The following is a 27,709-nucleotide window of genomic DNA, read 5'->3' as shown; positions in this document are numbered from 1 at the left end:
CTGCAAGGCAACTTCTGATGGATGTGAAGAAGCATTTGTGCCAGTCTTCCCTAACCTGCAGCCCTCCAGATGTTTATGAATACTGCTTCCATGAGCCCTAGCCAACTATAGTCCAAAACATCTGGACAGCACCAGGTTGGAGAAGGCTGAGGGCTTGTCCACACTTCTGCTTGTCCCATGCCTAGAGAGCATTGAGCCAGACATTTTTCTGCTTGCCCCATGTTTTCTAGATGTGGGTCCAAGTGTGTTGCCTTTGCTCCACCACTTTTCCCCAGAATACCTTCTCTCTAGCACTAATTTGGAGCAAACATCAATCTGTAGAAAGCTCAGTTGATGTTTGCTTTGATTCAGCAGTCAACAGTGGGTTTTCCCTGGGGGAAAGCAGCAGGGCAAGTGGAAGTGTGGAAGAGCCCTGGATAGTACAACGTAGCTCCTGATATTGTTGAAGCTGGTGTAAAGATGCTCCATTGATTTCAATGAATTGTGACTGTAGACCAGCACTCATGACTTTATTTGAGTGTGCAAATGACAGCATTATATATAAATGAACCAGACGGCTTTATGTGCTAAAGATACTAGAAAATATTTATTTACTTGTTGTATATAGTCGTGCATCAACAAATTTTACCCAGGCAGCTTACCTGCAAAAATAGAATATTAAAAATGCAAAATGCAGAAATCAAAGCATACCCACAAACCAGTACATATGCAGCATAATTCTTTCCTTCTAGCAAAATATGCTGGAATATTATGCTTCTCTTTTTGTCTCTCAATTGCAGATCTGCCTTGGACATGTCAAGCAAATCAGGCAGCAAACGGCCGGCAGCAGTCAACAGTGAATCATCCAATCATACCATGGTTTCAGACTTGCCTCAGGAACGACCAAATGGCAGGGTATGCTTTGTTCTCTCATGGAGACCTTGGTTCTCTCCCCCCACCCTTTGTGGCAATGTTCTGCTTGAGCAACATGCCCAAGTTATTTGGGCCTTAATTTTCTTCATCTGTAAAATGGGGACAGCATTACTGACCTTGCACTATGAAATCCTGAAAGATAAATGGCAACCACAGCAGAATATAAGTGACAAGAAGCCTAAAAAACAATGGCTGCCTTTATGATCATCCATGGAGCTCTTGTGTGAAATGGAACTTCTTAGCATAAACAACAAATATTACCCAGTCTGGGGTGGAAACATCACTGTGGGTTGGTTTAAATCATGGATGAGGAATCTGATATCCTCCAGATATTGTTGGATTCCAACTCCTATCAGTTTCAGCCAGCCTGGCCTGTGGTCAGGGATATGTAGTCCAACAACTTTTGGAGGCTGGAATACAGGTTTCCCATGGTTTGAATGCTTCATCTTTCTTATATGATGGGCCTTTTCTATGTGTTAGGAAATCAGTGTTCCACCCAGCATTCCTCAGCCTAACAAACGCTATGTTATCCTGTGCTATTCCTCCTGGAATTGGTTGTGGTTTTGTGAGTGATTTCCGCAGAGGAATCTGTGCACTCCATCAGTAGCCTTCCTTCCTAAACCTTTCTCTTTCATTTCCCAAAGGCCTCACGCTCCTCTCGGAAAGGGATTGCTTTTGGGAAGCGCTCCAATTCCATGAAGAGGAATCCCAACGCTGCAGTGACTAAGAGTGGCTGGCTCTTCAAGCAGGTACATTACAGAGGTTATTGGGTACCCAATCATCATCTATCCACCCATGTAACTCTAGGATGGAGAACCAGTGGTCCTCCAGAAGTTGGGGGACCACAACTCCCATCATCCCTGAACATTGGCTATTCTAGCTGGGGCTGATGGGAGTTGGAGTCCATCAAATATCCAGCGCCACAACTTCCTCTGTTCCTAATGTACCCCAAACTTTTCCGCAGTCAAGGACACAATGGAAAACTTAAGTCTCAACTATTTGGTATCCACTCCACTTGGAATCTTATCCAAACAACCACATGCACTTGTAGCTGAGAATACTGGGCATTGCTATCCTGTCATCCACCTTGTCAGGATCTGAACTTGATTTCAGAGGTCTTCTGGGTTGTTTATCTGGAAATCCCCTAAGAATTCCAGTGATCCCTTGCTTCTGCTGAGCTCAGCACCAGCTGTTCCATCTCTTCATGGGAAGCTTTTCAAACTTCTACAACTCTTTATTGCATACAATGCTGTAAATGCTGTGGCCTTAATTTGCTTTCAATATCTCTTTACAGGCGAGTTCTGGGGTGAAGCAATGGAATAAGCGCTGGTTTGTGCTGGTGGATCGCTGCCTTTTCTACTACAAAGGTATGTAGAAGAACCAAGGTCTGGTGTGTAGGCACTTTGAGTAACTCACAAGTGCTGAAAACAGTGTGAAAGCAAAGCCATAAATTATGCCTTTATTTAGTCAGGAGCTTGCGTTCATCTCCATGCTTTGGCTGGTCTTTTCCTATTGGAGTCCAGATCAGCAATGTGTTCATCTGATGAAGATGGCATACAGCCTCTGGAGAAATGCTGGCATTTAAATTGGCATGAGTAGACACAAAAGCAGCTTTCAACAAGTCTCACAGTGATGTCATGGGTAATAACCAATGGGTGTCTGTGATACTGGCAAAGTCACCTTCCACATGAAAAAAGATTCATTCTTTCAGGGCCAAAAAGTGTAGTTTACCAGGAAGTGGGACTCATTATTTGAGTGCACCTAAAACACTGCAGTGACAGTGGCACAATCCCCCTGGGTGAGTCATAGCTTTGGGGAGGATTCTTTCTCCCTCCCACCCACATCTATGCCCATTCTGCCTTTTCTTCTCTGATTGTTCTGCAGACTGCCAGCATTCTGCCTCTTCTCTGGTTGCCCAATTTGCTCAGAAAATTTCAGCGCAAAATGAATCTTAGCAAACAGAGAGAGATAATGTTGTGGGGTATCTGAGGGCTGACTGCCCCTTCTCAGTGTTTTATTTTACTGTTGGAAGAGATGGAGAAATGGGTGGAAATCTCTGGCAGATGCTTAAAGCTAACACATACAGCAACTCTGACTTGATTTTACAATGCACTGGGAAATCCCTTCCCTGGTTGTATAGCCTTCCATATATCTGGCATCAGCATGGCATTTTGCAGCTTTAGGAGGAGATTACACATGAGGCAGAAAATGTTTGTTAGTAAACATGCCTCTCTTTCCTCCTCTCTGCATTATGGTAACTTCTAATGCAAGCTGTGTGATGATAAACTGTGGAAGGGAATGTACGTTTCATTATGTGTTCGAAGGCCAGACTTGGTACAGCTATTGCCATATTCCTCTGGAGCAGATGGCCTGGATCATTGGTTATTTCTTACACAGAGGATATGTGCTGACATTAACATTCACACACACACACACCCTTTTGTCAATTATGCTTTCCTCTGAAAAAGGGCTGGCACTGGTCCTTCAGGCCAGAGTTTAGTGAAGTAGACTTGTAATGGTACAAAAAAGGCTAAAGAGGCTTGTGAAGTGCCTATAAGATGAGGGCCTCCAGTCCATGAGGTGTGTGGTTTATTTCAGTCCTTGGATGACTGAAAAATGCCCAATGAGAATTCAGAATTTCCGTGCATTTTCATCTTCAAATATTGGTATGTGTATGTATGTATGTGTGTGTATTCAGGGATGGGGGATTTGTCGCCCTACTTGTTGGACTCCAACTCCCATCATCTCCAGCCAGCAAAACCCGATGGCCAGAGATGATAGGAATTGTGTTCCAACATATTCTGGAGGGCTGCATGCTTCCCATCTGTCATAAACCCGCAACATACGTGGGGGTTATGTTCCAGTGATCATATCTAAACCAAAATCACATATAGTCAAAACACACTGGTTTCAATGGTGGGTGGGATTGTCATAGTCATTTCCCCCAGAGCCCTGACCCCTTTCTCATTTTGTTTTGTTTTGTTTGGTCATGCGCACAAAGCTGAATGTGCACAAGTTAAATGTGCATAAGTTGTGGGCTTACTGTACATTCATATATACATACATATACAGGGTGTGTGTCTGTGTGTGTGTGTGTGTGTGTGTGTGTGTTTGTGTGTGTATGTATGTATGAGTATAGATTTTACATTTATATATAAAAATAAAATCTGCCTCACAACCTTTGGTTCTCAGAAACCTGTTGCCTGAACTCCTCTCTGGCAGTGAATCTAGAAGGTGGGGATGAATTATTAACTAGACAGTATTGTGAGCTGTAAACGTAACTGATATGTGTGTGAGGGTGCTTGCCGGCCTGAGACAGAGACAGTAGCAGGCACGGATGTGACAGGGAGAGGAGCCATTTTCCCCAGGTACGTAGATGTGTAGGCCCACTTGGGGCAATTGTTGTTGTTGTTCTTAACGCTCCAGCTCTTATTTTGCCAGTAAGGGGAATCCTTGGCTTCTTTTTCCCCACTGATGGTGGTGAAGGAACCCATTTGTGTGAGACCTTCCACAGTGACAGCATTTCTAGCTTGTTGGCTGAGAGAAAGGGATGCCTCCGTATGTGTCTAATTCTTTAATCTCCCACCTTCCTTCATGCAGACGAGAAGGAGGAAAGCATCTTGGGCAGCATCCCACTTCTCAGTTTTCGGGTTGCAGCTGTTCAGCCATCGGATAACATCAGCAGGAAATACACCTTTAAGGTCAGTAAATGGCTGAGGTTCTCACAGAGGTGGCAGGATGTTCTTGAATGCACAGCTAGAAGTGTGGTTGGAAGCTGGAAGCTGCTCTGCTCTAGCTGTGTGTTGGTATCAAAAGTGGTCCTTAGGCTCCTCTTAGGCTGTGGTGCTCGTGACCCTGTGAATTTGGTCCTTAAAGGTGGGCAGGTGACTGGCGACTGAATGAAGAGGTATGAGCGAGTTACACAGACCATATACTTGTCAAATATTACATGTAAATAACTGGATGAGTGTACAGCTCAACTGTTGAATGCACAGATACACAGATTGTACACTTGTTGAATGTAACACAAGAACACCCCTTTGGAAGACTTTATTCCCTTATTTTCCAAGAGCATGATATCCTAGCGTTCCTTTCACCACTTGGTTATTTTAATTTTGACAACTTTCCTTTGTTGTGAAGTCTCTAAGGGACTGGGACATGAACCTAGAAGTATCCACTTCAAATCTCACTGCAGCTCAACAGGTTTGAATTTAGGCAAGCCATTCTTGTATTACCCTTAGCCTGACACCTATGCAATATGAGAATGATAACATGGACCTAATACCTTTCAGGGCCATTGTAACCACTGCTGACATGTGTGAAATGCATTGAATAGTTATTGCTGATGATGATGCTCACGATACTGATGATGGGGGACATGAGGCTGGGGAGGTTATTGACCTTAAACGCAATGCAGCCCTCCTGAGGTTGCTGGACTACAGCTCACATCAACCCTGACCATGAGCCATGCTGGTTGGGGCTGATGGGTATCGGAGTCCAGTAATACCCTAAAGGCCACAGGTTTCCTGTCTGTCCCTAAGTATTGCAACAGGAAGTAATGAGCAGCACATTCAGGGATACCATCACCCACTTTCCATTTTCCTTTGGAAGATGTTCTTTCATAGAAGTCTTCTGTGATACTGGAAGATTGATCTGCAGTGGTCTTTAGACACAAGACTGAGCTGTTGTTGGAGTTTCTGGTTTTTTGTTTTTTAAAAAAACGCAGTTCTGTGTGGTCCCCACCAAGCTGCCTAGGAGAGATATTCACGCCCTATGACTAATTGCACTGAGGAGTTGTTGCAGAGGGAGGACTGGCCAAAAGGGAAGAGCACGGCAGCTAAAGTACATTATTTCTGGATGCTTGACTGTGGTCCCTCAAGCTTGCTTGCAGGGACTTTGAGGCTGTTTCTGAGCCTCGGCATCTGAGAGGGAAGCACGTCTTGTTGACAGACATATTTACTAGGAAGGCTGTGTGTACAAGCCGGAAAAATGCTGAAGAGCTGCAGGAGCCCTCACTGTTCTCATTTATCAAACCCACAATGGTAGTTGGATAGTTGCTCAACTCAAAGGCTGCGGGTAGGAGTCTCACATTGGGCATCTGGGAGGAGGAACCCTTTGCTTAATTTTGAAATGTTGAAAACTATCTTCCATACATTTTTTTCCAAAGAAGATTTTAATATTTATTTGCTTGTTTATTTCTAAAATGGTTGATTGTGTACAGGGCATTGTTGGGTGGTGGAGGAGAGGTGCTTTGCCAGTGGACATAATTTTCTTCCCTTTTAATACACAAGTACTCATGCTGTACACTCTTGGGAAACACTGACCTTGGAAAATGCTTTAGATTGTTAAATAACTTAGTTTCACCCACCCCCACAAAAAACATTGCACGGGACAAGGAATGGTGTTTGTAAATGTGCCTTATTCATATATTTATCCATTACATATGTATATTTCTCTTTCTCCCAATGAGTTTGGGGTGGCATTCTTGATGAACCTCAGAGATTATGGCTTTTTTTTTTCCATATGAGGATGATGACTGGACCCAGATCTCTCTGACCCAAGTGCTGCAGTCTAACCTAGCCTTTCCCAACCTGGTGCTCTCCAGATGCTTTGAACTGCAACTCCCATCCCTCCCAGTTAGCACAGACATTATAGTCTGAAATATGTGGAGGGCATCAGGTTGTGGATGGCTGCTCTAACCAATACACCACAGGGGCTCAGCTTCATGCCTACTATCCAGTGAGTGGCTGAATTTTTCCAATATGCGGGAGTGGCACATCCTATTTTGCTCATATCACAGCCTAAAGCTACTTGGTCTGCCTCTGCTCCTCGGAGTTGCCACAGGTCTGAATTCCTGCATGATTCAGCTAACGGGGAGGTATAGCAGGTGCTGATTATTTGAAATGCATGTGCCTCTTCAGCCAGCCCCACTTTGGAAGGAAAGCCTGAGCATTTGCCCCTTAGTCACAGAAAGCTTCCTTCTGTCCTGATGGTGGGTGATGCCTCCTCGCGCTAGAGCAACAGCAGCAGCTCTCTGCCCTGCTGCACTAGATCTGGGGGGAGCAGGTGAGGAGACCAGAGGTGATGTAAACATGCCATCTGTGCAAGGGACATTGCAGGAAAGAGGAGAAGTCGTTCCCAACCTCTGGCATCACATCCTAAGAGCTGTGGCACTGTTCCAGGAGTACCTGCACAACTCTGCGTTGCTGGAAGGGTATCACACATTGGTTATTGTGAGTTAGTTTTGAGGGATGAGCAAAGAAGAGCTGGGAAGCTTTGCCTCTCTTGCCTGGACCACCAAGTTGCTTTTTGCTGTAACAGCCCAAGGCTGAGTCAATATATTTATATGCCAACTTTTTTTCATGTGCAGACTCACACATCCAGTTTCCCTTTTGAATGAGAGATACAGATCCTAAGTCTCTAAACAATGTGATCTAATACACAACATCATGTTTCCTGTTTTTTTAAAAAAGCATAAATAAATCAGGGGCATTGAAAATTAATGAGGGAGAGTTTAGAAACATTACCTTCAAATTGGGGTGCTTGAGAGGTCTTCCTACCTATGCAAAACAAATCATGAACACAAACCAACCAATCCATACATTACATTCCTAAATCATTTTGTTTATAGGCATCCCTTTAGAGGGCTCTTCCATTGTACTGCATGCAAGCTACTTACTGCTTGTTGAAATAGCACCATAAAGCTCTAGTTCAGATGTCCCAGGGGTGTGCTATGCTATCTATGTTCTCTTAATGAGAATAAATGGAACTGAAATGGGACAGGGATGTTTTGAGAACCAGAAACTATTGATATGTGGGGTTGTTTTTTACTAACATTCCTGCCTGCCCCATAGAGGGGGGAGAGAAAAGAAGAATGTTTAGCTAGAGATGCTGTGGCTCCATTAGAAACAGATGAGCTTTGAAGTATGCTTGTCTGGGCATCTTGCCTGCCTCTGGCTCAGATGTGCGCACAGCGACCCTCTTTTCTCTCTATAGTGTCACCTTGAGAAGAAGCCTGAGCTTGCCCTCTGGAAAGCTTTATTGGCACCAGTGGTGTTGGATGGACTGTCAGATCCCAGATTACTAACAAAGCAAGGATCCGTTTTAGGGCACAAGCATCTTCATTTGGGTCCTACCGCACCGAGGTTTGATAAAAAGGTGTTGTCCAACCACTCCAGTGAAGTGGGGATTTGGGTCACATTTACATGCTCCCCTCAGCCTGGAGATACTTCTAAGAACTCAATGTGCACCCATGCTGCAGAGGACTGGTGATACTATTATTAATGATCTGTTGAGCACTTTAGGGTAGGGAACCTTATAGTTGGGTCATAGGCATCCTTATGGCATATCATGGGGCTGATTACCAAGTAAGTATGGCTTTCAGTCTTAGATGCTGATTCTTGTAGCATCCCCCAGATCCAGACATGTGCTGGTTAGTAAGGTAGCAGAGAATAGTCTCTGGTTGCTTCTGTGTTTTGTTCCTTTGCTTATTATTAAGGGGCATTAGATAACCAACCCACAATAAAGTTTTTCGTAGGATGGATAGACTTAGATTGTTCTGAATAGATAGACCTAAATAGTATTGTTCATTTCCTTCATCCCACATTCATGCTGCAATATTGTTTATGGCATGCCCTGCTGCTGCAACCCTTGCATATCTGCATTTCCCCTTGCCTAGCAGGATACTGGCTCAGGCCTGTTCCATGGGCTGAGATGGAGAGGAATAGGCTCCCCCAATTTTCTCTTAGATTATTTTAAGCTCAGACAGGGCCAATGTGATCCTTCAGCCTTAGACTCATAAGGCATCTGGCATGTGCCCAGTTACACAGGACGCTGTAGTATACTGAGTCAGACCATTTGCCCATCTATCTCGGTATTGTCTACATTGACCGGCAGCATCTCTCCCAGAGTTTCTGGCAGGGAACATTCCCAGCCCTACCACAGATGCTGGGGATTGAACCCGGGACCTTCTGCATGCAAAGCAGATGCTCTGCTGCTAAGCTATGGCCCTTCCAGTTCTGCTTCAGCTTCCCTTCCACGGCAGTCAACTCTGCTCCTGCTACGCTTCGCCTGCTTGAGACTTCTCCCCATTGGATTGCTTGTTGGGTGTGGCTGACCTGTTCTCTGTCTTCCCTCTTTTTCCGCGTGAGGATGCCCCCCGGACAGGAGATCTCTTCTGATAACCCGTCTGCAGTGCCATCACCCAGGCACCAAATAGGTAGTATTTTCCTTCCTTTTCCAAATGCATGCATGCCAGAAAGGAAAGACGAAGCTTGGATGAGTGCAAATTGTCCCGCATGCTTTATTCACCTCCAATCATTTCCCAGATAAAATTGCAGTGAGGAAATCCTAGATTTCTTCATTAGGCTCATCAAACACCTAGAAATTCCTAAACAATGGAGACTGGTGAAAGTACAGAGGTATGTAACCTAATGACATTGCACAATATCTGAATATGTCTGCCTTGTGTTATATGTCTTCATAATAGCCAAGCTTTCAGACCTAATCCTTGGCTCTTGGTGTAGAGTATATGTACTGAAGATATTGATCTGGCTCAGCAAAAGGTCAGTCAAGAAGGCAGATTTGCAAGAACCCTCAGATCTCACTAGGTTGATGAGTGGCCACTGATCATTAACCAAAGTTGATGGGCAAAACTAAATAAATGAATAAATTGTGCTGTACGTTTCTTCTGAAATACATTCAACTGAAATAAAATAATAATAAAAATCACTAAGAGGGGAGCTTTCTTACATAATGAAAACCAAACAAATGTGAAAGACACAAAACCAGAAAACTATACTATAATACAAAATAAGGTGTTCATGATAAAAGAAAAAGGAAAAGATCTGGAAAGATTTCAGTGTCAATTGAATGGATATGTTGCAAATGATAGAAGCGTCAACAATAAGCTGGTTCAATATGGGTTAAGAGTTTGGATTGGAAATATTTTTTATCTGGGCCTGGAGCCATATTAAGGTCCAGCCTAGGATGGTATTCTTTGAAGATGTTGGGTGCCAATATTTTGATGCTGTACAAGACATGTCTTTGTTTTTTGCAAGTCTTCAGCTCCTACATACACCTCAGAGACTAAGAATCAAAGCAGCATGATATATAAAAACCATTTCCTAGGCTTTGCTGCACTCTAGCAAGACGGGAAAATGGCCTCTGCTAATAAAGAGGGATCAACCCTAAGCGGCTCTCGGTGATTTCTGTGGAGCAAAGATCGACTGGATATAACATTGAACTGGAGAAGATGTTTGATGACATAACAGAGAAGTGGGGAATCTTGTCCTTCACATCAGACACTGGGGTAATCCGGTCGGAGTCAGATTTAGTACTCACCCCAATGATGTCTTTGACTTCACTCTTGGAAGCCCTGAAATTAGAGGCATTATTGTGGTGAAAGCACAATATCATGGGGATCACGCAAAGGAGTGCAACATGTTTCCATGTACAAGTGGCACATATATCCTTGGAATGGTGCCCTGATAATTCCTGCCTCTTGAAGGGCTTCTTCCTATAGTCAAATAAATATGGCCAGTATGCAGTTGAACTATTGGCCTATCTAGTCCAGCATCCTGTTTTCACAGTGGCCAACCTGAAGCCTGTTGGAAATCTGCAAGGAGGACACGAGCGCTGCCCTCCTGAGGTTACCAGCAACTGGTATTCAGAAGCATTATTGCCTCCAGAGCCACCTCCTCCATGTCTAATCCTCTTTTCAAGCCATCCAAGTTGGTGGCTGTCGCTGCCTCCTGTGAGATAAGCATTTGGAAAGGAATACAAAAGTATTTTCTTTTCCTATGTTTCATCAGGAAGGCAGATTTAAATACCAAGGTGGTTGGATCAGTAGATCCATAGGAAATCTCACTCTTGTTTTGACTCAACATAGGGAGTCAACATATAGTTGACCCTGACTCCCCATATTGTTCAGTCAGTCTCCAGCCCCAGTGACTTTTTATAGGGGAGGGGATACAGTGTCCCGCCATTTTTGCAATGGGTGAGGCAGCCAAATCATTAAAATGTAAAGGGATACACACCTCCCCTTGTTTCTGGCCACAGTTAAAACTATTGCCAAGTACTCCAGATAATATTAGGCAACATAGCTTTTATTCAGTAATGATGCATTTATTTTAATTTATTTGTAAAACTTCTATCCCACATGTCACTATCAAGTAATCTCGGGGTGGCCTTACAACAGTAAATACATTAAAACCATCAGAAAACATTAAAGCAGCTATATTACAGCAATTCAAAGTTGCAACAGCATTCCGCACCACCACTTAGAAAAAGGCAGTTCTAGTTTACTACCTCTCCAGAAACCTGATGGAAAAAAGAACATTTTCAATTCCTTGCATGCATGCACAGGTGTACACTGATCTGTGGTGATGGGTTCTATGTTGAAGTAGATTTTTGCATGCTATTCCTCTGCTGCATGTGGACCCATGCATGTAAACAAGTGTGTTGGTGTTGGGAACGGGGTTGGTAGGCAGGTGGGAGGGTCCTTTTCCAGCAATGGGGGTGGGGTGGAGTTTGCATGTTGCTGGGTGGGTTTAGTGAAGGTGTCTCTGGATAGGAATTTTGACCTTTGGGTGTCACTCCTGTGATTAAGCTGCTCAGAAATTGGGATTTATCAATATATTAAAAGGCAAATTTTCCAGCATCCTGTTCTCACAGTGACCAATCAGATGTCTGGGGGAAACCCCTCCCCAGCAGGATTCAAACACAAAAGCACTCTGCCTCCTGTGGTTTCCAACTACTGGTCTTCAGAAGCATTGTTGCCTCCAAGGAATAGCCATTGATAGCTCTCTCCTCCATGAATTTGCCTAATCCTCTTTTAAAGCCACCCACCACCACCAAGAACAAATGCATATAAAGCTAAACTATAGCCATTATGGCCTAAAAACATGCTTTTTCACTTCAATTTTCCCCAGCTGAAAACTAGAAAATAAAAGTTGGTTGAAACTATAGTAGCCAATCCAGTATATGCTGGAAATTATGCCAAATGCACAATTTCTCCTATAATCCTTGGTGACCTCTAGCTAATGCTGCAGAGACTAATTGGTGACTTCTCTTCTCTTCTCTCCCCCTCCCCTTTCTCCATTTCTACCTGCTCCACAGGTGACTGTGTGCTGGATGGAAGAGACACCAGGGAATAACAAGAAGTCCCTCTCTCCCCAGGCTGAGCACGCAGGCATCCGGACTTACTTCTTCAGTGCAGAGAACAACGAGGAGCAGGAATCCTGGATTCAAGCCATGGGCGAAGCTGCCCGGGTGCAAATCCCACCTGCTCAGAGGTCAGTTGTTGTTGGGTTTTTTGGGGGGGGGATCTATGTAGCATGTAGTCCAAAACTATTGTTGTTTAGTCGTGTCCGACTCTTCGTGACCCCATGGACCAGAGCACGCCAGGCACTTCTGTCTTCCACTGCCTCCCGCAGTTTGGTCAGACTCATGTTTGTAGCTTCGAGAACACTGTCCAACCATCTCGTCCTCTGTCGTCCCCTTCTCCTTGTGCCTTCCATCTTTCCCAACATCAGGGTCTTTTCCAGGGAGTCTTCTCTTCTCATGAGGTGGCCAAAGTATTGGAGCCTCGGCTTCACGATCTGTCCTTCCGTGAGCACTCAAGGCTGATTTCCTTAAGAATGGATACGTTTGATCTTCTTGCAGTCCATGGGACTCTCAAGAGTCTCCTCCAGCACCAGAATTCAAAAGCATCAATTCTTCGGCGATCAGCTTTCTTTATGGTCCAGCTCTCACTTCCATACATCACTACTGGGAAAACCATGGCTTTAACTATACGGACCTTTGTTGGCAAGGTGATGTCTCTGCTTTGTTGGCAGGGTGATGTCTCTCCAAAACTATAGGGGTAACCAAATGGCGCTCTCTAGATGTTGTTGGACTATAATAGTCAACATCCTGAGATCTCAGTTGGCATTAGCTATGTCTTTGGAAAACCAGTAAAGTAAAAGCACCCAAAAAATTATGATTTCCCCCCCTTAAAGCATCAAAATAGTCATCATGGCAAAAATCAGAACTAGGCTAGATTTCCTTACAGTCCACTGTATAATCTCCCATTTTTACGTTATCTTTTTATTATCCCCACCTAAACCAGGAGGGCGCCCTACTAACTTTTGATCAAAATAATGCAAGGAAAGCAGATCCTGTCATCTGTTGCAATAAATTATGCTTTAATTTTTTATTACTTTGAAATTTTATTTTATGGGTTAGTATTGTTTTCATTTTGAACTGGAGAGGCACCATAATCTTTTAGTGCTTGGGACAACTGAAGGTCTTAGTCCAGCCCAGGTTGTTCTATTGCGTTCAAGTCACATAGTTTCTCTGCCTCTCCATTAAGATGTTTCCTCTGGTCCTTTAAATTTGTGAGACCAACTCATCGTTATAAAAAAGATTCACAGATCCTGCAGAAAAGTATGGAAACTCTCTAAAATAAGTAACATTTAAAAGGCATTGAGGCTCTTTGAATGGGATGACAGGAAACATAGCTTTGCGGGTCTTTAAGCAACTTGAAAAAGAAAGCTTATTGGGAGAGTACAATGTCTGGTCCCGTCCCCCCCGGGGGGGCCATATCAGAGCTGAAAGTTTGCAGCAATGTGCTTTTAGGAGGCGAACTAGAATCATTCATAGGCCAGTGCACATTTTCTATGTTGCTCAGAATGAGAGCCATGACCTTTTGTGGCCATTTCTACTTTCCCATGCTTATCAGGCACGAGAAGACTGATTCTGAGAACATCCCTCCCAGCAGGAACCACCAGCACCACCACCACCGCAGTGTCCCTACCAGAGAGGCTGCCAAAGCTGAGCCAGAAGCCAAGACCAGAGGCGAAGGAGACGGGCGTGGCTCTGAGAAGATTGACAGGAAAACAGAGCGAGCTGAGAGCAAGAAGGAGCCTCTGGTGAAAGCCAACGGCATTGGCAGCCAAGAAATGCCCTCTGAACCCGGAAGCCCTTATCCTGACGCTTCCCGCCTGCCTGCTGGAGTGGAGAGGCCCACTCAGCCAAATGGCTGGCAGTACTCATCTCCTAGCCGGCCAGGCAGCATGGCCTTCCCACAGCACGATGGTGAGAGTGCTATGCCTCGTCGGAGTTTTGCTCCGCGCACCAACCCTGAGAAGATTGCCCAGAGGAAGAGCTCCATGACACAGCTGCAGCAGTGGGTGAACTTGCGCCGTGGGGCTCCACCTCCTGAGGATCTCCATAGGTGAGGTGATTCAAGCTAGGCGTGGATATAGCTTTTCTGCGAATTAAATAAGGGAGGAATCCCACTAAACACAAGGCATCACATTATGCACTTATAGGAGTCTTAAGAGCTATGGCTTCCCACCCTCCCCCAAGGGTCCTGGAACTGTAGCTTGTTAAGGACTACATTTCCCAGGATACTTTAGGGGAACCCATGACTCTGAGGGCTCATCACACTTATACCTTTTGCCCCTTGTTTTCTAGGTGCAGGTCTGCGCTTTAAAGCTCCATGTCCAAACACTTCTGCCCCCTTTTTTTGCCACATCACTTTCCCTATGAAATCCCATTCTTTAACACTGAATCAGAACAAATGGCAATTTCAGTTTTCCGCAGACTACCATTTGCTCTGATTCGGCAGTAAAGCGCGGGCTTTTGTGGGGAAAGAGGTGGTTTTAAATGTATGGTGTGGATATAATCTGAGAGGTGAGAAAGTGATGTGTACACTTCAGGTTTAAATCAATATAGTTATTGTGATTCTCCCCTCTTCTCCCAACCAGAGAGTCCTAGGAGGACTGTAAGTGCTGAGGACATTTCGTTTTTAACTGTCCCAAACCATGTGGCAATTCCACATGAGAGTTGTAATATTTGTGAAACGGATTGGCCCAGTTGTGTGGAGCAGGCTGTTCATCACAGCGCTACGAATCTGCTGTGCTAGCATGGGTGGCTCACATGATACACAGTGACAGAGCCCTCTTGTATAACTGCTTCCATTGGGAAGTGTTTCTTCTGACCTCCACATGGAGGCTGCAACATTTGAATCTCCCCTGACAAAGAACCAGAGTTTTAACCCAGCAGGCATCATGGCTTTCATCAGAATTGAACCCTTTAATCCTCAGTATGCTTTTGATTTCTTTTTTGAAAAGAAAAAGATACACACTTAATACTATGTTACTCAAGCAGGCAGCTCATTTGCAAAGAAAATATGTGCAGCCTTAATCATTAATAAGGATAATAATTCATGACACACCAGCAAACAGCATTAATAGTGAGAAGATATTGTGCCATCTCTGCTGTTTAATCTGCAGTATAGTTGGGGGGTAAGAGGGAACCACTAGGACGTAAGTATGAAAAATAAGATCTGCACTAGATTTATATCCTCTGCTCTAATAACTGCTATAATAAGAAATCAGTCGAATCAAAAATTTAAAAAGGAGTGGAAATGTTTTGATGAATATATGGCAAAATATTGCTCAAAAAAAATACGCTAATATGCCTAGGTTAAAATTTGAAGTACTGGATGGAAGAAAAAATAGTAAGGAAAGATAATAATAATATATAGATGATTTGAGAAGATTGTAGAATGCAAAGATTATTGTAAATTGTATAATGTGGAGGAAATCGAGTGGGGGTGGAGGGAAGTGGGAGGAAGGAGAAAAGAATAATATGATGGGTTCAGGAAATAGAAATATAAAGGGATGGGGAGGAAATGGTGTTGGCTTTGGCACATCTGTATTGTAATGCAATATGTGAAAACCAATAGAAAAAAGAGAGAGAAAAGAAAAATAAGATCTGCACTAGATTTATATCCTCTGTGGATTTTGGTACAGAGATAGACAGATGGGTAAGGTAGGGCAGATGATGCTAAAATTGCTTTGCAAACTCAGGGTTTGCATTCGTCGTCCTCATTCTTTCCTTCTGGCCGTCTAGCCCCACCAGGTTCTACCCGATGTCCCGAAGAGTCCCTGACTACTATCCCCCCTACTCACCTCAGTACTCTGAAGATTACCAATACTACCCTCCTGGGGTGCGTCCCGACAGCATCTGCTCTATGCCTGCCTTTGATCGTGTGAGCCCTCAGTGGACTGTCGACGACAAGCGCCACTCCTTCCGCAACAGCGGCTCCTACCAGCTGCGGGACTGGAAAGAGCAGCCAGGCTACGGCAGGCAGGACGTTCCCATCTGGATGTCAGGCCCGACCCGGCCGCCTGTGTACTATGACGAAATGGATGCCGCCTCAGGCTCCTTGCGCAGGATGTCCCTCCAGCCTCGCTCCCGGTCGGTCCCCCGCTCGCCGAGCCAAGGCTCCTACACCCGAGCCAGAGTATACTCCCCTGTCAGGTCGCCGAGCGCCCGCTTTGAAAGAGTGCCTCCCCGGAGTGAGGAGATTTATGCGGAGCCGACGACATACATGATGAGGCGATCGGTCAGTTCACCAAAGGTAACCCTCCCTTGCGGTCTCCGCTCCTACCCTTGGGGCTTCCTGCCACTCTTTGGGGGAGTACTGAAGCTGTGCACTGAGGGAACATAAGCACAGTCTTAGTGACCTCGTTACCTGTGTCTGTATATGCTGTGTACTGAGACTGAGGAGTATTAGGAAGGGTGAGGGGAAATTACCATGGCAGGAGTGGGAAGGCACACTAGCTTTGATGAAGGTGAGGAGAGGCAGTCATGGACAACATCGGTTTTTTCTGTTGAGGGCTGCATTTCCTCAATTGATTACTTGTTTTGGCTCATGTGCCAGTGTTGGGCAGAGCCAGAACTGATGATGGCTGGAGCCAGAGACAAAACTATTCTGGATTAACTGATCTGGAATGGAGACCACCCTGCTTCCTCATGGTTTAGAATTCCCAGTTCAATGCATATCTAGTTAGAAACAAGCCCCACTGAGTGTGATGGGGTTACTTTCAAATAAATAAACAGAGAACTTTTTTTTAGTACCAAAGACCAACGCAGCCACTGCTCCGGAAAGGAAGTAAGAGTAAGTCTGACCGATATATTATTCAACAGTTTAGGGAGGAGAAAAGTCTTTTCCCCAAGGCCTACAACCAGGGGGAGAAGTTTTTAAAACATACACATATAAAAGAAAATACGACATCTTCCAATTCTGTGTTCTGAAACAACACAGAAAGAGAGTGAAACACAAATGCCTGAAAAAAGGGGAAAATGGATAAAAAGCATGGATGGTAGAATGGGGCAGCTTCAGGAGTCAACAGAGGGGCACATAATATGAAGTCACAGGTTGCATGTTTTCCTAAGGCCACAGGTTGCTCACCCGTGAGCTAGAATAAAACCTTTATTCTTAATCTCTGACATGTCAGGGCTTCTTCTGGCCACTCAGCAGTCCGTAAATGCTCAGTCACAGTCTGTTTTTATTTCACTTGTCCCAAAAAAATAAGGGTCTGGGCCAGACTCAGTTGAAACATGAGGTATAGGGGATTCAGCTCTCCCAATTGAATTGAGGTACTGGAGTCGCATGTTCAGGCTAAACAGAACTGGCACGTTAACTGTGCCTGGAGCACACAGTCAGCACAACATGTTGAAAAGGTTGCTGGTGAAACTTTAGAACATTGTTCACCGTGCAGACAAATATTAGTGAATATCAGGCAGAACTGAGGGTGAGAGCAGCCCAGGAACTGAGTGGCACTGGAGGTTCCAAGGGTAGGAGCCTGGAGAAAAACCTGCCCCTTCTTTTCCTCTTCTCCTAACAGAACTGTACTCCCAGCTTGTAGAACCAACTCCTCTTTTCCAAGAGCATCTTAGTTGTTCTTATGTCTAGGCCACAACTCCTTGGCCCTCCTACCATTGACCTGTCCCTCACCCTGACCGAATAACCCTGGGCAATTCCTTTGCCTTGCCTGTTGTCTCCATTGTGGGCTGTGCCAACTGTTCCATATTGTGGGGAAAGGTAGCGTGGACTATGGTCACCCTACAGTGATATGAGCCTTCTTCATGCATGTGTGTGGTTTCTTCTCTTTCCTCAGTATGATTATCTGGGTGACAGGAGGCCTGTCCCTGCAGGAATGTTCCCCTTCAACTATCCAGCATCCCCTACGGTCCACGACAAAATGGTATGTCCCATTGGCATCCCAGCATTCCACTAGGGATGCTGGGTTTCCTTCCCAAGGTTGGGATCTAATTCAGAGGTGGGGTGAAGGATGTTATTATGCAATGGGCAATTTCTTCCTGGATATGAAACCACTGTCCTGTAACAGTCATATTCTCTAGTGTCTCAGCCTACAGGGATATGTTAGCTGTGTGAGACCAGCTGTGTGAGACCAGTCTGGATATGTAATGCACCGTGACTATGCAAACTGACAGATAATTCTGTTGAAGACAGGGCTGCCCTTTTTTGGCGGAGCAAGGAGGGAAATAGGCATGTGATTTATAGAGATAGTGAAACAGCTCCTGTTCACACATTCAGCCCCCAGTTTTTACATTCGGTGCTTTGTTAGCATCCTGCAAGAGGAGTAGCATGTAATGTAAAATGGGTCCACCCACCCCCCACAGTTGCCCAGAAGCATCATCCATGTGATTCTCCTTTTTCCACAATTAATAAATAAAAAGGTGTAATCAGGAGTTAAAGCAGAGGCTTCATTTCACATCACAAGCTACATCTGCATGGCAGAAGGGAAGCCTCCATCCTGGCTTGCCCACCATGCCACTGTGGAATATAAACTGAGGCACAGTGCTCATTGCTGCTGCAAGCTTAACGCAAACATTTCCCTTTAGTGATCATGAGCTGCTGTTCAGAGTTTTGACCTGGCATGTGATTTGAACTTGGTACCATTTTGCTCCCCTAAATCAGGGGTGGGGAACCTGTGGCCTTCCCAATGTTGTGAGACTCCCATGAACCTCGGCCTTGTAGCCAGTGGCCCAGGGTTGATGGGAGCTTGAGTCCAAACAACTTCTGGAGGACCACAGGTTCCCAATCCCTGTCCTTAAATGAGCAGCACCTTGCCCATAGCTATAGTGGCAACCATAATGCAGAAAAGGGCTTTCTGGAAGAGCACATTTTTCCTCCGGGATTCCTCCCCTATTCCAAGGATGTATTGCTTTGGCAGCCCATAAAGAAGAAATGAAGAGAGCAAAAACCAGGGCAGCGGCAGCTTCCACTGCCAGAGCTTGCAATCCTCCAGTGTAGTTTCTGGGACAGTGCAAAATTGGGTGAGCTTGAAAAGGACATGCAGAAAGCCCTGTTCCCTGTTGCTGGCTGTCATTTCTTTCAATGCTGTATTTTCCTCACTCCTTCTTGCTTCTCTCTTTTGTTTGGTTATTTCACTGCGGGGGCGGATCCATGTGGTGGGGGCAGAAACCACTGTGAGTGGGACTCTGCCAAGTGAAACTGCCAACTTCCATTTGCTCCATGCCAAGGTTCTTGACCCTGCCTGACACCTTTCACCTATGAGAGCAACCAGTAATTCCTGGACTGGATTAAGGTGCCCTGCGGAACAGATTCTAGTTGCACGGAGTGTTGCACGCAGCTTCTCCCCTCACTCCCCCTGCCTTCTCACCAGCTATGCACACAAAGCGGATGCATGTGGCTGAACCAGGAGTGCACTGAGATGATCCTGGTATCACCGAGCACATCATGGACAGTCTCTCTCATAGCAGGTGCTCTGTCCCCATCTCCAGCTGCTTTGGGGGGGGGCAAATATCTGGTGGCAGGACTAGATGTGGAATGCGGGTGCAGGATAGCTCCTTTGAATGAGCAGTGCTAGCAGTCTGGACTCTTTGGCGATCGCTCGTTGCTGAGCAAGATTGTCTACCATGAACACAGTCTTAGTAGTGTGTCCGTAGGTGACTGTGAAGGCCAATTCTGGACCCACATGTCCTTCCACAGTGGGGACATAGGTTTCTGGGCGGGAGTTGATCACGTTGAGGATTTGCCAAATGTGCCTTCCTCTTAGCTCATTTCTTCCCTTCGTCCTGAGTCCGTGCTTCTTCAAAGTCCCTGATGCCTTTGGTAAAGGCTGTTCTCCAATTGGAGCGCTCCAGCAATCTGGACACGTATCTGTTAATTATGGACACAGAGCTCAGGCTGCCCAGGCCTGATAGTAAAGCTTCTGTGTATTTAGAAAGAGACAAATTGTTTCCAAAACAGATCAAAATAATTTCTGTCTATATCTGAGAAGTAGTTTACCTGGGTCAAAAGCACGCTGTTGGTGTCACGCTTGCAGAGAATAATGCACAGGAGCACCATTTTTGTAAGGGTCCCTTGGTATGGTGCTCCTAACTTTCTTGCCAGGTGAAGAAGCTGTAGGGAGAAGCTGTAGCTATGCTTGCTGTCTCGGGTGATAGCTCAGTCATAGAGCATCTGCTTTGCATGCAGAATGTCCTAGATTCAATCCCTGACATCTCCAGGTTGATCTGTGAGGGACCATGTCTGAAATCCTGGAGAGACATTTCCAGTTATCATAGATGGACTAATGGTCTGGCTTGGTATATGGCAGCTTCCTGTATGCCTGTAGCTAGAATAGGTAGACCATCCCCAGCTTTTCCAATGGACATCCACGTAGAGGCTGGGTAGAGATTCAGTAAAAGCCAATTTGCGTGACCCAAAGTGATGCCCCAGGAATGTAGACTGAGTAAATCTGTGCAGAGTTTGATGTGTGCAGAATCTGCTGTTTGTTTCAGGACGCTGCCAGCTTTCAGCTTAGCCAGTTTTTGCTGCACAGTTGTGAAGCCGTTGAAAGGGTTGCTGAGCTTTTGGAAGAGGCCATATGCGTGGAGCCAATAGCACAATCCCTTCTTCCCCTGCAGAACTCTGAATGGATGTGCTGAGCCCACGTTCTCAACATGCCATTTTTGTCATAAAGACTGTAGAGCAGTCACTGTGGACGAGAGAATTTCCACCTAATCCTAGGCTTTCAAAGCCAGGTGCCTTGCTGGGAAAAATGTGGGAGTGCTAACTGCGGGGACAAACCTATTGGTAGCAAACTTTGCCTCTGCAGCAGGAGTGAATTAACAATTCTTATAGGCCTATGCCACCAATAAAACAGATTATAATAATGGCTTAATGGGTATTACGGGTGCTACATTGCAATGAAAAGTGAGCCCTGTTTGGAGCAAATGTGTGTGGGCTTCAAGTCAGAGGGGGCTTGTGCACCAGCTCCGTTTCAGACCTTCCCATGTTGGCAGGAGGACTATAGCTCAGTGACATCTGCTTTGCATGTAGAAGGTCTCAGGTTCAGTCCCCAGTATTTTCAGGTAGGACTGTCTGAAACCCTGCAGAGCTGCTGCCAGTCAGTGCAGATAGAACAGAGGGCTTATCCACACTTACCTTTTGCCAGGCACAGGTGCTCACTTTAGCACTCCATGGCCCAGCATTTTGTTATTTTTGTCTCAAACTTTCCCCTTGAAACCCTGCTCCTTAAAACTGAATCAGAGCAAACACCAATTCGGGTTTTCTGCGGATCGACGTTTTCTGTGACTGAACTTTTTGAGGAGCAGGTTTTTGCAGGGGAAGTTCTGGAGCAGGAACAAAAAGGCACTGGGACACAGAGCTTTAAATCGTGGAGCGTTCCTGGAAAGAGCAGAGGAAAGGTGTGTATAAGCCCTGTGCTAGATGGACCTGCAGCCTGACTCAGCAGAAGGCAGCTTCCTCATCTGGAAGGTCTGAAGAGGAACTCTGAGTGCGTTCAGTTGAACATGCTGAGGATCCTCTTTCACGCTGCATGTGGGAAGGTCTGCAGTGAAGCCGGCGCATGTGGGACTGTTGGAGTGAGGCTTGTGTGTGTGCATGCCCCACCCCACCTTTAGCCCACAAGCGTTCAACCCAGATATCCTCAAAGGGCTACATTCCTTACTGTTGGGGGAGAGCATTAATATATTTTACCAGCTTGGTGGCCTACTCCAGTGGCCTGGAGGAAGGTAGCATGGCCCTCTTGTTAATCCACACCTGTCCAGCAGAAGGCGACACATGGGATGGGGACAGAGCACTGACTATATGAGAAACTGCCAGGATCTCCCATTGAGAGTCCCTCTAAGGCAGCCTTCCCCAACTGGCTGCCCTTGCAGATGTGGATTACAACTCCCCTTTGTTGCAGTCTGAAACATCTGGAGGGTACCTGACAGGGGAAAGCTCCTCTAGGGAATATGTCCTGGGCTAAAAGGACCGCTGAGCAGCCATCACTCACCCCACCCACCTACCTGGAAAAAAATGCTTGTGAGGCTGACTGTTCCCTTTCCTGTCTGGGGAGCTCTATGCCTCTCTCGAGCTAAGTCGCACCTAACTGCTTTTGCTTCTTCTTTGTTTTTGTTTGTTTTTGTGTTTCCATTTTGCCGCATGCCTAATGGCTCCTGATAGGATGAACTTTTAGACCTTCAGTTGCAAAGAAACCTAGAGTATTTGGATCAGCAGGTAGGCCAAGCTGGCTGTCTCCCTCTCACTGCTCCCACCACATTTTTGCCTCTTGTCCTGCAACCCCCGCTGCCCCCTCCCCAGCCGTGCTGTCAGGTCAGTGTTGCCTTTCCCTCTCCCCTTTACCCTTCCTCCTCCCCAACATCTGTCCCTCTCCTTCTCTTGGCATTGCGGCAGCACTAGCGGGTCGATGTGGTTTGTTCCTTTCATCTTTCTTGTGGACAGTGACACACTTGTGTGTGTGTGTGTGTGTGTGTGTGTGTGTGTGTGTAGGGATGAATTGGGGAGGGACAGCTGCTTTGCTTGCTTGGACATATATGGATTCTGCTGCGCTGCAATTGCAGCCATTATTATTGCTGTATTTGGTGACTGTTGTTGGATTTCTGTGCAATGTTCCACACTAGTCTGCAGGATGTAAGCAGGATTTAGGGCAGGAATCAACTCTGTTGATAAGAGTGTAATCATGACCCTAGAACTCTGGGAGGCAACCTGTGTGTGGGTTTGGTTTTTTTTAATGTGAACTGTATTTGAATTTAGTTTGCACTCTGCCCACTGATTCATTCCATCCCAAGCAGGGTTATTTTAAATACAACACTCAGCGCTGTCACATCAGCACCCAATGCTCTCATGCAGTTGCTGGCAAGACCCGCTGGCACCAATGCCTCCTTTGTTCCCTCTCACTCTGGCCATCTTGCCTTCATGTTCCCCCAGCTGCTGGCTTATCTGGTGACAGTGGCTTGATCTGGGAAGTTGCCTGTGTGTGTGTGTAAATTTCCTACAGTGACATGGAGTGCCTGATGTAGCGTATGGCCCTAGGGCTTCATGGGAAATAAATGCAGCAGGTGGCTTTCATTCAAGTATGGATCTTGTATCCAAAGAGCTAATGCATTTCATGTTGGTGGCAGAAGACTAAATATTTCTTAGTATTGGATAAATAATGAAGGAGTAACCTTAGAAAAATGGTATTGAAAATTATGCTTTGTGGCAGAATATTAAACTCACCCTTTGAAAGTAATGAGAAGCTGAGACAATACAGAATATTTTTCTTTACTATCAGGTATGATTTTTATAAATGTGGATATGGGAAGATGAGTATCAATACAAAGAAATTAATAATGACAGAAACTTTGAAAAATGCCTGCATTACTGTTGAGCAGTAGATATTTCTCTTTGTATTTGGTTCATTGGTCATTGTTAAGTGTGCATTTTTAAGGTGTGCCACTGGATGACTGTGAAGCCACTCTGAGAACTGTAGATCCACAAGGGAAATTGGAGTCTCCTATGGGGGAAGTCATGACTGTTTAAAGTGACTGATGTCGCTTTAAGTGTGTAGTGCATATCGGGCCTTAGACTTTGCCTAAGCCATCTAAGTCGGACCATTACAACATATTGTGGCAGTAAACCCCATAGTTTAACTATGAGCTGTGTGAAGAAGTACTCCTGGATCTTCTAGCGTTCTGCTTCATTGACTGACCCCAGGTTCAAGAATGATGAGAGGGGCAGCAAAAAAAAGCCTTCTCTCTATCCACACTATTAAGTTTTATTCTCCTTTGTCATGTTCCCTCTTGCTCAATTCCCCCCCCCCTAAACTAAAAAATCCTCCAATTATGTGCTCTGCAGATGTTTTGGCTGGGGCTGAATGGGAGTTGTAGTCCAAACCAGCTGTTGAGAAACAGGTTGGGGAAAGCTGGTATGTGACATTGCGTACAAACTCAGCTATCTGACTCATTTAACCTTATCCAACTTTTGGATAGTCAAAATTGGGTTACGGTTTGGGAAAGAACAGACCTAGGTGTTTTTTTAAAAAATAAAAATAAAATCATTCAGGTCAGGTACTTCATGTTTAAAAAACAGGGACAAAACAGATGGTTAATCTGAGGTATTGAATAACTAAGCATCAGATATCCAACATTTTGTGTGTAAGAATGTTTAAGTATGTAAAGGTGTGCTAATCAGAAAGAATGGTTTAGTGTGCATATGAAATGCGTGGGGCGGGGGCAGAAATCAATAATATAAAACCAGTTTTTACCGTAATGGTTTTGTTAAAAAACAACAAACCCATGAATATAAAGCAGCTCAGTATACTGTGATAATTCAAATACCAAGCAACTAACCCAAACAGCCTTCCCCACAAGCTTTGCCTTGAGCTGAAACAATCTTTCATGCACATTTTGTCATGTTAAGGGACACTTGCTGACCTACCCTTAGAGAAACAGGGGAAGATACCCCTTTTGGGAAAACATCAGCAGAGGAGATTAAGCTGGATTTATTTTTATATATATATAAATGAAATCTCATTGCAAGTGCTGATGGATGTCTGATGCTGGCCTGAAAAAGTCTGCATTTCAATAAGCAAGCCTGCTCCAGAGACAATCTCATTACAGCTTTGGAGTCAGTAAATCCCCCATCAGTAGAGTAATCATGAAGATGTGCTTGTGTCTGTGTTGGACTGAAGCCACTGAGGAGGAGGCGGCACTTAAAAGTGCTCTGGGTTGGGCAGCCGTTGTTGATAGTAGACTTTTCTCCCTATAAAAAAGGATTCTTCAAGGCTTTCCATTTCTTTCTGTTCCCCTTCTGACCCACAGAGAAAGACTGATTTAAAGCAGCACAATGAAATGCAACCTTCAGAGCCCTATTTGTTTGTTATGCCCTGGTGCCTTCTGTTTGAAAGTGCATTTTTTTTGTGTGTGTGTTTATGTAGAGAGAGATATAGCACCATCAGCTTCACTTGACTAATGGAGAAGTATGTCAGCCAAATATCATCTGACTCTTGGGATTTTTGTTTAAGCAACTGTTTTATTATTATTACTCCATTCCATAAAACCTTATGGAGTTGGAAGGAATTGCAAGATCTCTCTCTCTCTCTCTCTCTCTCTCTCTCTCTCTCTCTCTCTCACACACACACACACACACACACACAGTAGTTTCAGGCACACATTGCTTCTGCCCCCCCCTTCTTCCAGAATCAATCTGTGTAACCTAGGCTACAGTGTGCTCTGAGCATGAAGGGGGTGCACAGTGGAAGGAACTCTTCAAATCAAACAGCTCCAGATGATTCAAGCAAACAAAGGCACGAAAGCCAAACAAACCCTGGATCATTAGCTAGTGTGGAGTAGTCCTGGAGGGAGGGATTTATTATCAAGCCCAGATACGACAACCAGTGAGATTTTGTGCATGGACAAAATCTCAGGCGAAGGCCGGTCCATTGGATCAGCTGCCTCCTCCTTAGTTTGAGCATCACCAATCTGGCTCTGCCTGCTGGTGTCTCTGGCTGCACCTAGTGTTGGTCTCCTTGTCTTGGTCCCTACTAGTCCTAATGGGCACCAGCCTCCATTGGATAAAACCCATCCCTCCACTTCAAGTGTATCCTAATGAGGAAACTATGAATTCTCCTCTGCCAGTCTTAAAATCCTGAAAAAGGGAGCAAAGCAGATTCCCACCAGGAGCTAGAGGGGCTTATAGAGACTGGCTCAACTAGCCCTGCATGTCTGGGGAAGAGAGAAGAGGAGGGACCTCTGGTCATCAAAGAAAGTGCTCCTGTTTAATAAGCAGAAGTAGCTGTTTACTCAGTAAGCCCCCGCCCCTGGGTTGGTGGTCTTTTTGTAGGTGCATTCTGCAAAGTGTTCTCAACACAATAATCGTGCATTAGCGACAAATGTATTCCGCTTTCATTTGTTCTTTGACGGTGCCCCTGTGCTACTACTTTATTGCTATCTGGAAGAGCTATAGGGCAACAAAAGCAGGAGAAAAATGAACCAGGGTGTTTGTGGTATAACAAGTCGCAGGATTTCAGTGGGAAATTACAGCATATGCACTGATCAGAAATGATGCAGGTGGACTGCCACAACACTTCTGCAGGCACAAACAGTGTTGAAAGTGGGACAGTGGTATCATTATGATTTTGCTTATTCATTACGTTTGCATCCCACCTTTCCTCCGACAAACTCAAGGTGGTGTATATAGTACTCCTCCTCCTTGTTTTATCCTCACAACAACCCTGCAAGGTAGATGAGGCTGAGAATAAGTAACTGGCCCAAGGTCTCCCAGTGAGCTTCATGGCCAGGTGGGGATTTGAACCCTGTTCTCCCAGGTCCTGGTCCAACACCTTAACCACCACGCCACACTGGCTCTCATTTGTGCTCTTAGGAGCACAAATCATCATGAATGTGCAGTATGTATGTCTGGCGGGACCTGAAGTGAGGTACTAAGCCTCACTGGGATTTCAAAGCAGGCAGAGGGAGGCCCAAACATATCTTCACTCAAAGTCTGCCTTTTGTATCAACAAGGTAAATCTTGTAAGTACAGCTCCACCCCATCCATCATCCTATTGTTAAAGGCTGAAACTGATATGACGTGGGAGATACATGATCAGATTTCCTGATCTATATATAAAATATCTCCTTTTTAAATCATTTGTGGGTGGCTGTTTGGTAGGAGCAGTAGTACTGAGGGAGGGGGTGTTTAAACTTTTGATCTAAATCCCCCCGCCAAGCTGTTATTATTATGTCCCAAAATACAGCTTTGGATGGGTGTGTGATTAGGGAAATTGCATAGGGGTTGGGGGGTTGGGATGAAACATTATTTCCCCAGCACTGCTACTCCCCTGTGATGTGAATGGGCTAAGCAGAGGGTGTTATATGTGATACACCCGTGTGATGTGCCTCTTTGGGAACTGTAGGGTGATGTTTTGCCCCAATCATTTCTTTTTAAAATCATTTCATTGGCAAGCCCGTTTGCATGGGAAAGGAGCAACTCCAGAAAAGTACATGGAGGATTTCCTCCAGATGCAAATGGTAGTTAGATGAATGTTTGTGAGAGTGTATCAAAACCATGTTTTGTTTGGAACTATGAGGGAAGGAGGAGGAGGGCTCAATTCTTCCTCCTTGCACCCATGTAGTGGTACTCAGGCTTCGTTTCTTCATGATCCACCAAGTGCACATTAAATGCAGCCATGCAACTAGCATCACATCTTGTTTAGCCCAGTAATCACTCTGAACATGGATGTGCTTTTCCGTCCCGTGGACTTCCTTTGGGTGTGTGACATCTGTTCTGAGGCACCGGTCTAGGTCTTAGGTCTTTTCAGATTTATATGTTAGCGGTCACACGTGTTCAAGGCTGAGCTGCAGTGGCTGTGCCTCCGCTAGCATCTTGACGTTTTTCCTTCCTTGTCTGCCGCAGATGAGCGAGAGCGAGACTTTGATCAGTATGGTGAACAGAATGGTGGAGAGCTCTTCCCCTAGGGCTCAACTGTACATGCAAGTAAGACATCACAGCAGCTCTGCCATCAACCATGCCATTCCAGCTGCTTTTGCATGGCAGAACCATTCCCTAGTGTCACCCTTCTGCACCTCACATCCGCATCCATTTGTGAGATGCCCATTCAACATCTCATTCTACAAACGGCATTTATACATGGAGCCCAGTAAGGCACCTGTGCCCCTGCCTGACAGTGATCCTAATTCC

At 45.2% G+C, this 27,709-nt stretch overlaps 1 protein-coding gene and 1 long non-coding RNA gene across 40 annotated transcripts in view; both read left to right on the top strand.

The window, feature by feature from the left end:
• The window catches only part of LOC310764401, a 468,487-nt gene that overhangs the window by 404,223 nt on the left and 36,555 nt on the right, over window positions 1-27,709 (top strand). The window lies entirely within an intron of this gene.
• The window catches only part of PLEKHA6 (pleckstrin homology domain containing A6), a 202,158-nt gene that overhangs the window by 137,894 nt on the left and 36,555 nt on the right, over window positions 1-27,709 (top strand). For 11 of the 39 annotated variants that reach the window (XM_083618190.1, XM_083618175.1, XM_083618164.1 and 8 more), the window contains 8 exons: window positions 780-894; window positions 1,557-1,661; window positions 2,207-2,279; window positions 4,513-4,613; window positions 12,031-12,206; window positions 13,634-14,128; window positions 15,814-16,324; window positions 17,868-17,954. In XM_083618190.1, coding sequence (XP_083474316.1) covers window positions 780-894; window positions 1,557-1,661; window positions 2,207-2,279; window positions 4,513-4,613; window positions 12,031-12,206; window positions 13,634-14,128; window positions 15,814-16,324; window positions 17,868-17,954 — 1,663 coding nt within the window. Of the gene's footprint in view, window positions 1-779; window positions 895-1,556; window positions 1,662-2,206; window positions 2,280-4,512; window positions 4,614-7,509; window positions 9,131-12,030; window positions 12,207-13,633; window positions 14,129-15,813; window positions 16,325-17,867; window positions 17,955-22,192; window positions 22,247-27,424; window positions 27,506-27,709 lie in introns of those variants that run through there. The other 28 variants (XM_083618153.1, XM_083618191.1, XM_083618162.1 and 25 more) reach the window with 10 other exon arrangements.

This window comes from Podarcis filfolensis, assembly GCF_964270895.1.
Source record: "Podarcis filfolensis genome assembly, chromosome: 6".
In the NCBI taxonomy this organism is placed as follows: domain Eukaryota; kingdom Metazoa; phylum Chordata; class Lepidosauria; order Squamata; family Lacertidae; genus Podarcis; species Podarcis filfolensis.
Note: the sequence above shows the minus strand (reverse complement) of the source record. Positions and strands in the feature narration are given on the sequence as shown.